Source organism: Equus asinus, chromosome 3, assembly GCF_041296235.1.
Source record: "Equus asinus isolate D_3611 breed Donkey chromosome 3, EquAss-T2T_v2, whole genome shotgun sequence".
Taxonomy (NCBI): domain Eukaryota; kingdom Metazoa; phylum Chordata; class Mammalia; order Perissodactyla; family Equidae; genus Equus; species Equus asinus.
This window is the reverse complement of record NC_091792.1, coordinates 101,508,312-101,525,397: the sequence shown is the minus strand read 5'-3', so window position 1 is coordinate 101,525,397 and position 17,086 is coordinate 101,508,312. Positions and strand designations below refer to the sequence as shown.

Genomic DNA, 17,086 nt, shown 5'->3' with positions numbered 1-17,086 from the left:
TGGAGCACTTAATTTTGCACTTGTGACACTGAAAATTTTTTCCTGCATTGTGGTTGTTTTGTCCTCATTCCTGGTATCACCTTTTTTTCTCTTTGCCTCATTTTAAAAGCTCAGATCTAATATAATGCAGCTTTAAAAGACACCTTGGGAGAAAGACAGAGTATAAATCAATCAACAACAATCTCATTAGATTTTAAGTTTTAAGAGGGGAGAGATCATGTCCCACTGACCTTTATAAATGCCACAGCACTAAGCAAAACATATTTGTTGAATGAATTGATATAGTGATAATGATATGATAAAGTAAAAACATTCTTTGGCTTTTAAAAGGAGTTAATATTTTTGCAATTTTTTCCATTGAAAATCACCCATTTACTAGAGTATTTGTGTAGATGTTTATCTTTTATTCTTTTAAATTTTCATCTCTCCTAACCATGCCCCCACCGTCTGTGCTTGTTGCTCTTTTTTTCTTGATTTGACTTGCCAAAATTTCATCTTTTGTATAGGTCTTCTTGGCATTTTTGTTTTTTTGGTTTTTTTTTCTTCTGCTTTTTCTCCCCAAATCCCCCAGTACATAGTTGTATATTTTAGTTGTGGGTCCTTCTAGTTGTGGCATGTGGGAGGCCGCCTCAACATAGCCTGATGAGCAGTGCCATGTCCGCACCCAGGATCCGAACCAGCAAAACCCTGGGCCGCCGAAGCCGAGCGCGGGAGCTTAACCACTCGGCCATGGGGCCAGCCCCTGTATAGGTCTTTTTGTAAAAAATAATCCTTAGAATTATTTGTAATGCCTATTTTTTTTGTTTTGTTTTCTAATAGAACAGAGATATGTTTATTTCAACAAAATTACAAAGTAAAACCACAAAGAAATAAAAATCCTTGACGCTCACTGAGACACAATTTTGTAAAGAAGAAAGTTCACAGTAATCAGCCTAAGTACAATAAATTATAAAGATCTGTTGATATTTTAATGGAAGAAAATAACCAAGTGAAACACAAAAATCCTTTTAAAATACAGCATCATTGCCACAGCACATGAAAACATTTCCACAAAAAATGAACAATTTCCACTTGGATATTTTTCAGCCCTTTCTGAATTTACATTCTGAAATTCGATGTTCTACTGCAGTTTATAGACCAGCCATTCTCTCATTCCAGGGACCCACGAAGATTAGTCCCGTCCCAAGCAATTAAAAGAAGCACTTCCAGTTAGATATGTAGCACTTAAGGCTAAGATTTAATCTTAATTGGCAACACGTTTAGTGCAAACAAAATTATATTTAGCAGCTTAGAAAATTCCTGGTGGGGAGGCCTTCACCTCTTAACCCTTACTGCTTCCCCAGAGCAAAATCATTTCTCTCTTTTCACGAGTATGAACATTGGTCATTCAAACCTATTGAAGACTACTGATGCTAATTCTGCTCTTTGTTACCCAGGGCGTTTCCGTGAAAGATGGTTTCAGTCACCATGCAAATGAGCCACATAATTCTTACATTTGGACAAAGTTCCCCTTAGGGTGATTTTTAAAAAGCAGGGCCTGATTGTCAGTCATAACTGGATCTTACCCAATAGCTTCCCTGATGGTGAAGAAGAGACCCAGATGAGGCACTAATCATTTCACGCCTCAGCCACCATAGGTTGCCTTCAAAGGAAGACCCGAGGACAGGGCTAAATTAACTTCTACTCTCCAGTAAAAATTCTATTTCACTGATTTGAATGCCAGAAAAGAAAGAGAAAGAAATGAAGAGGAGCCATCTGATTTCAAACCTGGTGCTTTCCACTCTCAGCCAAGATTCATTCTCCAAATGAACAGAAGCCAGAGAGCTACTAGCCAGAGAGGATTTCACTTGAGCTCTGTCAATTCCTCGAATTGCCTCCCTTCTTGTTAGACATCTGTTCCCTCTCTAGCCAAGGTCTGGGATGGCTGCTTCAGAAAACAATGTGGCTTACTGTGCCCGGATCGTGGCGGCAAGAGGAGAGGAAGAACACCTGCTGAGTTTGAAGCACCTGTCTCTGTCTCTCGTCTAGGTTTCACCGGCCCAAGGACTAGAGCTGTCAGAAAGCTTGGATGACCTCTGAGGGCCGGGACATGCTGACATAAAATCCAGGGAGGTAAACACTAGCTAGACATCTCACTCGACCTCTCCCCTTACCAACTCCTCAGTCATTTTTCTATTCCCCTTGAATTCTCTCACTGAAGAGCTCAAGGATGGGGGCGTGGTGGCTGCAGGTTGGAGAGAGGGGCCCACCTCAGTCACTGTACTCTTCCCTTTCCCTCGGAGTGGCGAATTTCTCATACTGGTTGGCCGATTTCCATTTGCTGTGCTGACTTTTGAGTAGCGCAGCTAAGGAAGTCTTTCGGGTGACATTTCTAGATATTTCCCTGCTCTTCGCCTTCCTGGTGGGGGAAGAGCTTCGGACTAAGGGATAGACAGGAAAAATGGGCTTGCCCCGAGGGGCTCCCAACAGCTGCCATATTTCCCCAGAGGTATTACTGGTCAGATACTGCCATGGCTTCTTCCCACTGCTGTCTCGGATATTCACCCTAGAAGCCAACCTTTCCACTAGCAGTTTGATGATTGCCTGGTGGCCGTGAATGGCTGCAAGGTGCAGAGGGGTATACCCACAACCGGACTTCACATTTACATCAAGAGCAATCCCTGCTTTCTGTGCACCCGAAACCAAGTCCTGAAGGGCCCTGAGGTCACCATGTTTGGCTATCCAGTGCAAGGCAGTGTACCCAGTCAAGAAGTCTTTGTGCAAAGCCAGCTGGGGGTCCTCCCAGAATAAAGTCAACACCTGAATCCAAGAGCCACTGGCAAGCTTCACAATCCATTCATGCTCCCTGGCATCTAGGGGGACCAGGGATGACTTGTGCTCAGAAGGTCTATGCGGGACCAAGGCTGCAGGTCCCTCCCCATCCGGGGCCCATGAGCTGTGTGGCCGACCCCGCTCAGCAAGAGCAACCTTAATATCTGCAGGTTTTAGCATGAGAGCGGCATCCACCCTTGGGCTGGACACGGCTCCTGCCTTGGAGGGCTTCCTGGACCGTGGCGGGCGCCGACTCCTTTTCAGCAAGTCCTCCTCAAGACACTCCTCATCCGAGGAGGACAATTTGGCTCTCCCTGCCCTGGAGCTCCTCCTGAGGGATCTCCTTATCTTGGGAGCTGGCCAAGGCAGAGGCTCTTGGGGGTGGCCTGCAAGGCCATTGGCCCCTGTTGGGACCTGCTGAGAGGTGTGGCCAGCCTCTCTGTTTCTGAGGCCCTGAGGGCTCCTGCTGGGGTTGCCCTCCTTTGGAGAAAGGCCCCCGGCTGGATTCCTGAGCTTTCCCCAATCGGGGGTTCTCAGGGCAACCTGCAGCCCCTCTTCAGAACCTCCAGGGGACTCTTTGGGCCCAGCGCTGCTCTCCTCACTGCTGTGGCTCTCCTGGTCCACAAAGCCATCCAGATCTTGGAGGGACAGCTGACAACGAATGCTGCGAAAGATTGTCAACGGGGAGTTCCCGGGCCAGGATTCCGCGGCAGCAGGAAAGAGAGAAGGCGAGGAAAGAGGGGGCTCCGGCGGCGCTGAATTAGGTTCCGGGACCCACAAGCCCAGCTCCGAGGTTAGCTGAGGGAAGTTGTCCGGCAGCACCGACCAGGCTCGGATGGGGCCCTGATTCCGGGCTTCTGGAATCTGGGGGTGTCTGGCCACCCACTCTCGAGTGCGCTGCTGCTGCTGCTGCAGGGTCGAATAACGCAGAGAGCTCGGCGTCCCCAGCTCCGGCGGGTCTTCGGGGGGAGTGAGGCGGGACGGGGGAGCAGACGGGGACGCCCCGCTGGCGGCAGCCTCGACGGCTGCAGCAGGCGAGCGGGGCGCTGCGGGCACCCGCGCGGGCTCAGCAGGCACGCCCTCCCGCCGCTGCCTGGGAGCCCCGCGGTCAGCCTGGGCAGGCGGAGCCCGCGCCGGCTTCTCCCGGGCGGCGGCGGGGTCCGAGGGGGCGCCAGGCAGCGGCTCGCCCGGCAGTCCCTCCAGGCCGTTCTGGAGGCATTCCCAGCAGCAGCGGCCCTGCGTCTCCGCAGCCGCGCACCTCGCGCCGGCCTGGGTCACTGTCGCCGCCGCCGCGGGCACTGGCGCGCTGGGGCCGGGGCTGCCCCTCCGCCCGCCGCCTCCCCGGGACGCCTCCCGGGCGCCGCTGGCCGGGAGTCCATCGCAACCTGCGGCCGCGGCCGGGGCTGCGGCACCTGCTGGCTCCTCCTCCGGTTCCTTCTCTCGCCGCCGCCGCCTGGGCTGCTGCGGCGGCGGCTCCCCCCGGCGCGCGCCTCGCGGGGAGCAGGGCGCCGCTCCCCCTGCAGGGGCGGCGGCTGCGGGCGGGTCGCGGGGTCGCTGCAGTCCCTCCTCCCCCAAAAGGTCCCTGTACCTCCTCTTGAGCACGACGTACTTGGTGCCGTCGGGGTCCTGGCGCACTGCGGCGACTGAGTTGACGAAGCCCTTGAAGAGCTCGCGGCGGCGCTGCTGCTGGCCGGGGGGAGCGTCGGGGTCTCGGAGGAAGCTCTTGAAGTGGCTCAGCAAGGCGGCGTTGGTTACTCGGCCCCCGGCCTGACACAGAAAGTCCAGTAGTGCCTCCTGGCTCAACTCTCGGGCCATCGCTGCCTTGTCGTCCCCTGCCCCCGGGGTGTCTGCCCCCGGGGTGTCTGCGTCTCGCCCTCCCTGCGCTCTCGCCGGCCAGCAGAAACCCTGGCCTGGTGTGTGTCACCTGCGCCCGAGGCGGAGCCACCCGCCTCCATCAGCCGCAGAAGCCAGCGCTGCTTGCAGCCCCCGATCGCACCGAGAGGGCCGCGGGACCCCGGGCAGACGCCCCGGGCTGAGCCCCTGCGCACAGCCGGGGTGGGAAAGGGCGGCTCCCAAGCCGCCCCTGCGCGACGCGGGCCTCTAGCAGCTAGTCCCGGCCGCGAAAGTTCCCGGGATAGGTCGGAGTCGGTTTCACCTGCGCCCTGGCGACGCCTCCTCCCTGGCTCTGGGGGAAGGGCCCGGCCCGCCTCCTCCTGTCCCTCCGCCCTCTGAGGTCTCCCCCACCCATGCCACCCATCCCAGATGAGTCAGGCTGGTCTGGGCCACAGAGAGCGTCTGTAGGTGAGGTTGCGGGCAAGCGGGAGGCGGCAGCGAACGCTCTGCAGGACGCGCGGCCGCTCCTGGCCGGGGAAACGGAAGGCAGGTAGGCGATCGGCCCGCTTCTTTGGGTCTCGGCCACATAGGAAACGAAAGCAATAGAAGATCTGCTCCTGCCCTCTCCTTTCGCTGCTTAAGTTGTGGCTGAAGTGGATAGGTGGAGAAGAAAGTGCAAATTAACCGGCATCCTGCGGTCTCTCCAAAAGATGCCTTTATTAACGCTGTGGGGTAGTAATTTCAGATCCCCTGAGGTGGTATTGAGGTCGGGGAAACTCATTCTGCATCCAAAACAAGCCTCTCTTGATCTGAAGATCCTGCCAGGGCGGCTCCTCCTGCACCGACTCCCAGGGGTGCAAACACACCGAATTCTGTCCAGAAAAAGAAATCTCTCTGAAGGTTGCAGGTTGGTTCCGGCCTTCTTCCTTCCTAACAGTCTCATGCTAGGGTGCAGGAAAAATCAGAGTTTGATATTTGTTCAGTTCAGGTATTTCGTGCCTAGTGTTACTTTGTTCTTATTTACTCTAAAATTTGTGAAGAGATTTGTACAGTCTCTTCTGTGTAGGCTAAGTGGTGAAGTTGTCTTTTCTCTCCGAATGTAAGGTTTCCTCCACACGTTAAAATGGTGAGCATATTCCAGGCTGGCCTGCTCTGACCACACTGCTCCGACCGTTAGAATGGCCGCGGGTCGCTCATTCTCTCCTGAGGGGCTGAGAGCTTCCTAATTCCCAGTCCAGTTGCAGCCTGGAGTTGTCTTTTTCACCTGCCTTCTGAACGGCAGAATCACAGCACATTTTTGACAGCTGCCTTCCCCCTTCATCTCATCTGTCCACGCATTGATCCTGCCCTTTCTTTAATAATTCTCTGGTCTTTGAGTTGAGATCCTGTTTCCTTATCAGTCCTTTTTCCTTCCCCAAGATACTTTTCATTGGTTTATCTATTTATCTATCTGGCTCCAGGCCCTCCCCCATTCCTTTCTTTAGCTGTCTTCTTTCAGTTGTGAGGTGATTGTTTAGCCCAAACTGTGACAAAATAGGCCTAGTTTTTGAAAGCCTCTGTCAGCTATATTTCCTATTATAAAGTCTCTATTTTCTCCTGTCCTGTCATCTGCCCTCTCCTTTCCTGTCTTCCCAGCATCTTTCCACTTTTTCTTTTTTTTCTTTACTATTTCTGGTTGTTTCATGAGTTCCTGTCCTTTTTGCAATGAGAGGGTATTGAAAGTATGTTGGCCCTACAGTTGTCAGCATGTTTTGGCATGGACCAATCTTAGCGACTGCCACATAGGCCACATTAGCTGAGCTTTATTTTAAATCCCCCACATACCCTGGTACTTTTCCATAAATGATTCAGAATCTTTGGCTTTAAATGATCTAGGTCAGAAAGAAGAACTGGGAAACATTTTTGTCTATTTTTGGCATTTTCTAGAATCCAACCCCACCACTGGGTTGAGAGGGGATAATGGCTTCCACAGAGATCTCTAAATTAACTTCAAGCCTTTAGGGTAGTTACTAAAATAAAGGTTTTGTGTTAAACTAAAGCTTCCTTTTGTGTTTATTTCCTGGTGTTGAGTCTTGGTGGCTCTGAGAGGTGTGTCCACACCTAGGGCAGGAGGGAGTTCAAATGGGAAACTCAAGTGGGCGTTTTAGAGAAGGAAGTGGAAAGAATCCCCCTTCGGTACTTTTCAAAACTCCTGGTTACGAAATAGAGGACTTGCGGCAAGAGGGCGTGATGATATAGATGGAGGTTTGGACTTGGAGCACTGAAAAGGACTAGGGAGAAAGGAAACCATCATCAAGGCTGTGCTTGTTGAAATCGGATTGTCTTTGAGGGTTGAGGCTGGAATTAGTAGGTCTGGAGGACTAGAAACCAAGGAAACAGAAGAAAAAATCCAATTGCTTTAGATTTCAGGGGGTGCAGGTAGTTATCTAGAGCTTCTGGCCTCCTTTTTCTAGCACTTGTCCCAGGTTAAGAGGACAGTTAATTAGAATGCTCTTCGCCTGGACTCAGGGAGCATTTGGCATCCTTCCTTGTGCACAGTTCCTTGTTTACAAAAATATTTATGGACCTCCTGTGTTGCCCTGGCACTACTGGAAATGGGTATAAAGAAGATGGCATGCTCGAGAACTCACTATTTATTGGGGGCAACAGACAAGAGAAATGGCTTGAAACCGTGTGTTAAGTGATTGAACCAAGAAGTGCACAGATGCTGGGGAAGTTGATGGGTGGTACACGAAGGAAGAGCGCAGGCTCACCTTGGGGGATTGGGACAATTCTCCAGTAAGATGCGACTTTGAGTAGAGGAGCTGAGGAAGAGTTAGAGGAGAAAAGCACCCTCTGGCTCAGCATAGCGCATTTGGGGAACTAACTGTAAATCTAGTTGTCTTTAAGGAAGAAGATGGGTGGGGATGTGCTGGAAATGAGACTGCAAAAGTAGCAGGGAGTCAGAAGATGAAGGGCCTGGAGCAGGGAAGGGAGTGGAGTGGGGAGCCTTTGAAGGACTTTTGGGAGGGTAGTGACCTGACCACATTTGTACTTTGGAAAGATCATCCTAGAGGTAAGTGCTGGCTTGTAATCCTGAACCACGTTAATGAGTAGAAAGAGCGCATTGCAGAACAATAGTGTATTAAACCAAAGCTGAGACACCACTGATTGTAGGATACATTTAGGTTTCAGAAGTGTTAAAATGTGAAAAAAAAGTGCCTCTTAAAGTAGAAGAAATACGTCATGTTTAATAAGATCCTACTTTTAGAAAAAAAAAGTGTGTTTGTGTGCTTGGGAGTAAAATTTGTGGACTGGGTCAGGGGTGGCTTTAACTCCTACTTTTTAGTTTTATAAACTCTTTGGCTATTTTACAATGAGAGTATATTACTTTTTAGTTTGAAAAGGACGCTAAAGAAAAGCAGACATAAATGAGTAACAATGGCAAAGAAAAAATATCAAATCTTTAGGTGGAGTGGGGAGATGAAGCCGCCAGCAGGGAGAACAGTCCAGAAGGGGTGAGATGATCCAGAAAAGGGATGCAAAAAGTCTGAGTTCAGCAGTGTCAGAAAAGGGAGATGAACAGATGTACTGAAGAGATATTTAGTGGGCAAATTAGACTGGGTTTGGAGCCAGAGGAGCGTGGGGTGAGGATCAAGCTTGGCTTCTCTCAAGCATCTAGCCTGAGTCACCGGATGGATTGTTGTTACCATCCTCATGGACAGAAAATATAGAATAAAAGGTCAGTGTTGGAAATGGGAAAGATGATAAATTCAGTCTGGGCCATATTAAGTATGAGGTGCCTATGGGCCATAAAAACAGAAATATCTAGAAGGCAATATAGGTTTGAGGCTCCAAGAATGTGTGACATTAGCATATATAAATGATCATTTACGCCACTGGCAATGATAAAATTGCTTAGAAAGAGATATACAGGGGCTGGCCTTGTGGCTTATTGGTTAAGTTTGGCACGCTCTGCTTCGGTGGCCCAAGTTCAGTACCCGGGTGTGGACCTACACCGCTCGTTTGCAGCTATACTGTGGCAGTGACCCACATGCAAAATAGAAGAAGATTGGCGCAGATGTTAGCTCAGGGTGAATCTTCCTCAAAAACAACAACAACAAAAAGATATACAGGCAGTGGGAAGGGAAGGGGTAGAGGGTGGGTCCACATTTACCAAAGAGAAAGAGGAAAATAAACCTGTTAGGGAGACTTAGAAGGAGTGGCCGGAGCGGGAAGAGGAACACCGCTGAGTGGGTATCACAGAAGCACAGAGGCAGAAGGAGGAACAACTTTCTAGAAATGATGCCAAGTTAGATGAGAAGTGACATATGACCATAGCCTTTGAGGTCACTGGGGCCTGGTCTGGAGCTGTGTCAGAAGAGTGGTGGGGACAGAAGTCAGGTTACAGAGGGGTGAGGAATGAGTGGCGTTAGAATAGGGTGAGAAAGACTGGACCATGGAAGGAAGAAGAAGAGAGAATTCTAGATAAGGAGAGTATCAGATCATGTAACCTAAGATTTTTTTTTTTTTTTTTTTAGTAGTTGTTAGAAGAGATATGATCTTGTCTATGTGCTGAGGGAAAAAAGCCAGGAAAGGATAAGTTGAAGACCTAGAGGAGAGAGTAAATAATTGATGAAACAGGGCTTGGCAGTGGGTCTGGAGTCCAGAGTTCAGGGAGAGAGATTCCCAGGGATGGGACAGGGGAGAGCCACCCTTCCCATTGAGAACAGAAAGAAGAAAAGTGGCTACTGCATTAATTAGGGGCCTAAGAGGTCAGGAGAAAAGGTTTGAGGAAGCTTTGGTGGGGTTGAAAAGCAGGTACAATGGGAGGGAGTGAATATAGAGCTAGAAAGTTAGGATATTGTGAGCAGAACATCACATATTCTTTAGTCCTGGGGCTTAAGATTCCCAAAGTGGAGTGGTTTGGAGGTGATGACAAGATTCAGAGTGTGACCATGTGACTGAAGCACAGTGGAAGTGAAAGGCGTTGGGGGAGATAACATCATGGAACTGTGAGAGGGGGTGTTGAATGACTCTTACACAAGGATACTCAAGTCATCTGGGTTGGGAAGGAACCAAGAATCATCTACGTAAATCCTTAGTATGGTGGCATGAGTAACACAGATGGCATTTTGCCAGGAGTTTCTGCTCTGCTCCTCGTCAACAGATACGCTCAGCAAACAGTATAATCTAGTGACTTACACACGTGTGACACATTCCAGATCACTCTCCTTTATCTGATCCTCAGAACAAGTATGGGAAGTGTAGAAAACAGAGATCATTACCTTGCAGACAGTAGCTCTCCTTGCTGTTAATATGTACGTATTTCTTGCAGGATGTAGCTGATGTGCTTATTCTTTGCCCTTGGTGCAAACTTCTAGTGTGGATGTAGAGTGCCATCTTCACCTAAGAAGGTGAAACTGCCCCATGTCAATCATTCAGGTAGGTGAGTCCATCTCCAGGTGGACCATAGAAAGGCAGGAGAGAAAACCAGGGTGCTCCCCCACTCTCTCTTTCTGCCTCCTCCTCCTTCTTGTCTCGATGTCTCTCTCTCTCTCTCACTCACTCAGGTTTGGATGTCTACGAGTCTGGGCACTCCTCAGGGCACACTGAAGTAGCTGTGTTGAAGTGCTGAATGCTGAAGTTGAGGGCTCTAGTTTACGAGCCAGATAATCTAAGGATAAAGGTCTCTCCACATTCATTTCTCTTCTGTCCTGAGCCTTTATTTATTTATTTGTTTGTCAGTATTTATTGAGGGCCTACCATGTGTGTGCACTTTTCTGAGGCTGGGAACACAGTGGTAAATGGAACAGACAAAATCTCTTTTTTCAGGAAACTTACATTCCAGTGGGGAAGAGATAGACAATAACCATAAAAGTAAACAAGACAATATCACTCATGATAAGCGATCAAATACAAAAGGTGACTGATAGGATGGAAACTGAGTGAAGAGCTACCCCAGCAAGGATGGACAGGGAAGGCCTCTCAGAAGAGAGCAGTAAGTGGAGACCTCAATTCTAAGGAGGAGACAGCCATGTGAAGACAGAGGAGAGGGAGCAGGATGGGGAAGCATTCCAGATAGAGGGAATAGCTAACGTTGCATCAGAAATGAGCATGGTGTGTTTGAGGAATAGTAAGAAAACCCGGGGCTAAGCTGGCACGTAGGTGAGAAAAGGAAGTGTGGAGTGAGAAGTCAAAACAGTGAGCAGGGTCTGGATCTCGTAAGGCCTGATGGGGTTTGGGTTTTAATCTAAGTGCGATGGGAAGCCATTGGAGGATTATAGTCAAGAGAGTAACATGTGATTTATGTAGTAAAGAGATCATCTGGCTGCTGTGTATAATAAATTGTAGGGGATGGCGAAGTAGAAGCAGAAAATCTGATTGGGAGACTACCATAGAGGGCCAGGTAAGAGACGGTGGCAGCTGGATCAGCAAGGTATCAGGTGTAGAGAAGGACCGAGATTTGGAAAATGTTCTGGAGGTAGAACCTAGAGAATGTGCTGGTGGGTGGAAATAAATTTACCAAGATTGGGAATATTGAGGTAAGATCTGGTTTGGGGCTAGAAAGTCAAGTGTGCCCTTTTAGAGAGATTAAGTTTGAGATGACCATTCGACATCTAAGTAGTGGTCTAGAGTAGGCAATTGGACATATAAGTCTGGAGCTCAGAGGTGAAGTCAGAGCCAGAGAGAGAAATTTGAGAGTCTTGGGCACTGAGATGGTATTTTAAAGCTACGGGATTAGATGAATTTATCTATGGGGTGAATCTAGAAAGAGAAGAGAGTTCCATGACCAGCCCCAACATTCAGGGTCCCACCTTTAGCAGTGTCTTGCTTAAATATTATAACCTGTCTCAGCCATACTATGGCAATGAGAGGAATTGTAAAATCCACGTCTTGTCCCCCTAAGGCCAGTCTGCTGGTTGTGGCTGCAGCAGACACTAGTGTGAGAGACACCCCAAGAGTAAGGTTAATTTCAGGGTCTGGGGTAAGGTCCAGCTACCCTCCTCAAGTGGGAAGCCTCCCTCTATTGCCAGCCTGACAAGGTACAGGTTTAAACTTGTTAAAGGAGTCAGCAGATTTTCCATGCATATCCTGATTTTCTATATGGGAAACCCATGTTCCAGAGTTTAGTGTCTTGTGGAAATGATGCTCCAAGCAAGTTGACTTCAAATCTAGCATTTTGCGCTAGCGTTTTGCATCTTTCCTCAACTCTATGGAGTATTTGACCCAGTTGACCATTTTCTCCCTTTGAACTCTCCCTCTTAGCTTATACAGCTATTGCTCTTTTCTAGGTTTTCTTCCTCCCTGACGCACCTCCGAGTCTTCCTTCCTAGCTCTTCCTTCCATTTCTTCTTTCCACATTCTCTGGGTTCTACCTGAGTAACTTTGTCTATTTTCCCGGCAAACCCTGGGCCTCCGAAGCGGAACGTGTGGACTTAACCGCTGGGCTACTGGCCTGGCTCCCCACCACCTATATTCTTATGATTCTCAAATCTATATGTTAAGCCCACGTAGAAAAAGCACAGACTTTCGATTAATCTGGTCTTGGCTCTGCCCCTAAGTATCTCTTTAAAGTTGGCCAATTTGCAAACCCTCTGGGCCTCGGTTTCTTCATTTGTACAGTGAGGGAATTACACTCAATGATTCTGAAGTTCCTTCCACTGCTCACATTCTGAGTCTTATCTTGATGCTACTTCTCATAATCTTAGTAGCAATAATGACATTCGTTGCATACCCTGTGCCAGACGTTGAGCCAAGTACTTTACACAGACTAATATATTCAATTCTCCTAACAAATTCCTGTGAGGTAGGTGCTGTTATTATCCTTATTTTATAGTTGAGGAAATCAAGATCCAGATAAGGTAATTTCCTATAACTGTACATGGCAGAGCCAGGATTCAAACTCAGACAGTTTTAGTCTGGAGTCAGCGTCGTTGAGCCCCTGCTCTGCTTACTGTTTCCCTTCAGAGCCCCGATCCTTGTGCTGCTTTCTCACCTTAGCCCCACATCACTGCCTCCCCTGGAGCCTTACTGCGTCTGTTACCCTCTCCCTTGCATCTTCATCCTCTTCCTCGCTTTGTCTCTACTGGCTCTTTTCCTTGCTGAAACAAAACGAAAAGGAGCACCTTTTTCCTTCAGTCACTGCCTTAGCTCATCCTCATCATTCCTGCCTGTGCCACCTCCTCCCTGAGGCTTTTCCTGACCATCTTGGATCTATCACTTTCCTGCCTCCAGGCACCTCCAGGCACTTCTATTTGAGGAAAGTTATGTTTGAGATACCCGATAGACATTTAAGTAGAGATGGCAAGTGGGCGATTGGATATACAATTCTGGAGCTTAACTTTCACAGCACCTAACATTCAACTATTAGAAATAACTTATGGACGTGTACATTTTTGTGTGGCCCTCTCAACTAGAACACAGGCTCCAGGAGGGCCAGAGCTGTGTCCTGTTCACCCCTAGCAAAGAATTAGCTGTGGAGAGGACTCAGAACAATGAGGTGTATTAATTTACTGGGGCTGCTGTAATGCATTATCACAATCTGTGTGGCTTAAAATAACAGAAATGTATTCTCTCACAGTTCAGGAGCCTACATATTGGAAATCAAGGTGTTGACGGGGCCGCACTCCCTCTGGAGACTCTAAGAGATAATCCTTCTTTTCCTCTCCCAGTTCCTGGTAACTGTCTGCCTTCCTGGCTTCCTTGGCTTGTGGCCACATCACTCCCATCTCTGGCTCCGTCTTCACATGGCTTTCTCTTCTTCTGTAGCTTCTCCTCTTCTGTCTCTTACAAGGACATTGTCATTGGATTTAGGGTGCTCTCGGATAATCCAAGATGATCTGATTATCAGATTCTTAATTTAGTTACATCTGCAAATCTTTACCTTTTTACGAATAAAGTAACATTCACAGGTTCCAGGGATTTGGGCGTGACGTATCTTTTGGGGAGGCCACCATTCAACCCACTACACAAGGAAACAGGAGGCAGTTCAGGAATGTCTTTCTCCAACCCCTCCCCTCCTCATCCCTTTATTCTGGCTAACAAATTTCCTTTAAGATTCAGCTCAGTGGTCACCCAATCAAGGGAGCCACATCCCCAACCCCCGTATAAGCCCCACCTGTAATGACAATAGCTATGCCATATTCAGTGCTGTTTTAAGGGCTTTATGTGTATGAACTCACTTAATTCTTGCTGCAACCTTATGGGATGGTCTCTATCACTAACCTTATTTTACTGAATGCTAATAGTCTGTTTAGTTCTCTCTCTTCCCCAGTAGACTTCCCCAGGGCAACAATCAAGACTTCCTCACCTCTCTGTCCCAAACACACACCACGGCACATCTAGGCTCTCTATAAAGGCTGGTGGGCTGAAAAATGACTGAACAAGAGGTAGGTTAATACTACGCTGGGGAGGGTTTAGAGTGTCAAAGTAAGACATTTGGATTTTATCTTTTAGATCACAGGTGGCCCACAGAGATTTAAAGCTGAGAAGTGATAGGATAGACCCCGCCTTTAAGTGTATCCTCTCCTTGGGAGATATCTCATCAAATATTGTTTTAATTAACACCTCTAAATATGTAGCTCCACCCGGGCCTTCCTTCTGAGCTCTCTCTCACATTGCCAGCTTCTTGCTGGGTCTCTTGAGGCCCAAATTCAGCATATCTCAGCCAGCCCTCTTTATCTTTCTCTTCCCCAAAGTCACTTTTCCTGTATTATCCAGCTCACAGCCATCCAAACTAGACAACTTGAATTAATCCCAAACACTTCCCTCACCCCACTGCCAGTTAACCGTCAAGTCCTGTCAACTCCATCTTCTGAACTTTATCTCACATGCATTTCCTTGGTCCCTGCTATGTTTCAGGCTCTTGCATCTTTCACCTGGACTATGGCACTAGCCTTCTTACCCATCTCCCTGCCTCTAGTCTTTCCTCTCCAACTCCAGTCCATCCTCTACCCTGCTGCTCATCTTCTAAGCCTAAACACCCGATCTGATCATGTCATGCTCTTGTTAAGACAATAACAAACAAAGCTCAAGACAACTCTGCAATGGTTCTTCCCTGCTTCTAAGATCAAGATCTTCAAAATCTAACTACAAAGATCTACCTTTCCTCCATATTCATTCACTCAGCACATGCGTCATCGAATGGCTACTGGGTATCTGATACTGCACTCATTGCATTAATATTCGAGTGAGGGAGATGCCCCACACATTTCCGGGTGGACATAGGTGTTCTCAGTCGGACTGCCTCATGTCACAAGTAGTAAGGGAAGTACCGTAAGGGGAGACACTACAAGTGGAAGAGGCTGGTAGTGGTATCCTGACCTGTTTGCTTTCAGGATATACTGTGACTTTATTGCTATTTGTATGTCTGTTAAGTGGATTTACAGACTCTATTATCTAGCTTTAAATTAATATTCACCAAGAAGGCAAATGATTTAAACTAATTCTCACAAACTATGAATTAAAGATAATACTTAACTTTAAGCCCAAGGAGCTGAGGCTACACTTACTATGAGCCCTCAGCAGCATTAGACTTATAACAGTAACCATGTAACCACATCAGACAAGAATTGACCCCCACATTTAAAATTATGGAAAAGAACATTTGAAATAGAGATTTACACCCTCCATCTTTAACGATGACCTCCTCCTTAAGTGTACATTGGGGCTTGAGATATTAGCTGGTGATAATGTAAAGAGGCATAATGATCAGCAAGATCTTTGTGTATGTGTGTGTATGTGCAACATAGAAGTAGAGTCTGATGTGACTATAATTTGTGTGCTCGTAGAGGAATGGTTCATAAGCATTCCCAAGTAGAGCATCATGCTTTTATTAGCTCTCACAAGCTTTCCTAATATCTCTCTCCTGGAGAAAGGAAAGCACCCAGACAAGCATAAATAAATCACTCAGTTTCATATTGTTAGACATTACAAAGTTAGAGAACAAATTAACAAGCTTTCAGTTCTCACTATTTTTAAACTACTTAATGCTTATCATGTTCATGATTAGCAGTGTCTTTACAATTGCTTATTTTTTCCTTATAATTTCTATTTATGTTTGCTTTTACAGTGTACATTAGTATAGTAGTACATGCATATACTTTTAAACAAATAAACTTCCCTGGGCAACTTGTTACTCCCTAACCCTGTTCTATTTTTTTCTGCAGCTTTATGCATTTGTTATTCTTTTTCTCAGTCTGGTTTCTTTCATCTTCCATTTGGCAGAATCCTAATGATTGTTCAAGCCTTTTCCAACATCCAGAGACACAAATAATCACTTTCCTCTCTCTTCCTTTAGAATATCCCTCTATTATGTACATCTCACCTTGAGTTACACTTGTCTTGTTAGTGTCTCCTCTGGTGGATTGTGAGTTTCCAGAGGGTAAGGATCATTCTTTTTTTTTCTTTTCTTTTGGTGAGTAAGATTGGCCCTGAGCTAACATCTATGCCAATCTTCTATTTTGTATGTGGGATGCCACCACAGCATGGCTTGATGAGTGGTATATAGGTCCATGCCTGGCATCTGAACCTGTGAATCCTGGGCCACCTGAAGCAGAGTGCACAAACCTAACCACTACGCCACTGGGCCGGCCCCAAGGATCATTTTTAATCATCGTCTTTTCCCTAATGCCATGCAGTTGCAAGTAGTGGGTGTTGCAAGAGTTAATTGAATTCAATCATCTCATAAAATTCAGTGTCCTAAATTTCAAACAAATATAAGATATATAGAAACACATGAGATAATATGAGATATAAAGAAACAAGAAACAGAGGGCTACGGATTGAAAGCAAGAGCCTTACTTTCACATACGGCATTTTATAAGAATGGTTCTCAAGGTAAGGACTGTAGGTCCTCCTGACAGATAGTAAATTTAACAAATGCACGTCTTTATTCATTACATGTGAAGGTTGTGTAATTCCATGCAGCAGCCTTTTGCATGCAGCTAAGGGCTACTTAGTAATCTATTGAATGAGTTATTAAAATTTGATATTTATATACTACAATTGGCACATATCTAACGAGTGCTGAGGATTCTAATTTAGCACTCTACGAAAAAGTCTGGCAGCCACAAAAATGCTTGGCAAATGCACATATGCAGATACTTGGATTTCTCCCAAATTTCAAAAGGCCAGCTTCTTAGCGTGCATCATCACTATAATATTGAGGTAGCTGAGGCTCTGATTACAGTTCTTCTTGCTTATTAATTGTATATTACTCTTAGTTTAGTTTTTTCACTATCAGTTTGTTCTGGTGTCATTAATTTGTTGGTGTCTCAGCAGGATAGTTTCAGACATGCGCTCTGGAGGCAGAGTGACTTGTGTATAAAAGCTGTATGAACTTGGGTAAGTTATTTAATTTTTCTGAGCCTCAGTTTTCCCACCTCAAAAGGGGGGGCGGTGGCGAGCGGGTGGTGGGAGTACTTCTCTCGTTGGTTTGATATGGGGAATCATTGAGTTA

The 17,086-nt window shown here is 47.0% G+C and overlaps 2 protein-coding genes across 10 annotated transcripts in view; one reads left to right on the top strand and one right to left on the bottom strand.

Moving 5' to 3' along the window:
- Nucleotides 1–560: 560 nt before the first annotated feature.
- Nucleotides 561–4,765, bottom strand: SOWAHB (sosondowah ankyrin repeat domain family member B). Its single transcript, XM_044766180.2, has one exon. It carries the CDS (start codon nucleotides 4,624–4,626, stop codon nucleotides 2,251–2,253), a length of 2,376 nt encoding a protein of 791 aa, XP_044622115.1. The 5' UTR covers nucleotides 4,627–4,765; the 3' UTR covers nucleotides 561–2,250.
- A 331-nt stretch (nucleotides 4,766–5,096) lies between these two features.
- SEPTIN11 (septin 11) overlaps nucleotides 5,097–17,086 on the top strand; it is a 125,314-nt gene continuing 113,324 nt past the window's right edge. For all 9 annotated transcript variants that reach the window (XM_014865578.3, XM_014865571.3, XM_044766183.2 and 6 more), the window contains exon 1: nucleotides 5,097–5,194. The gene's annotated coding sequence lies outside the window, so the exon portion shown is untranslated. The remainder of the gene's footprint in view (nucleotides 5,195–17,086) is intronic.

Excerpts from the sequence above, each read along its gene's own strand:
- SOWAHB (XM_044766180.2), bottom strand. The coding sequence starts at position 4,626 with ATGGCCCGAGAGTTGAGCCAGGAGGCACTACTGGACTTTCTGTGTCAG.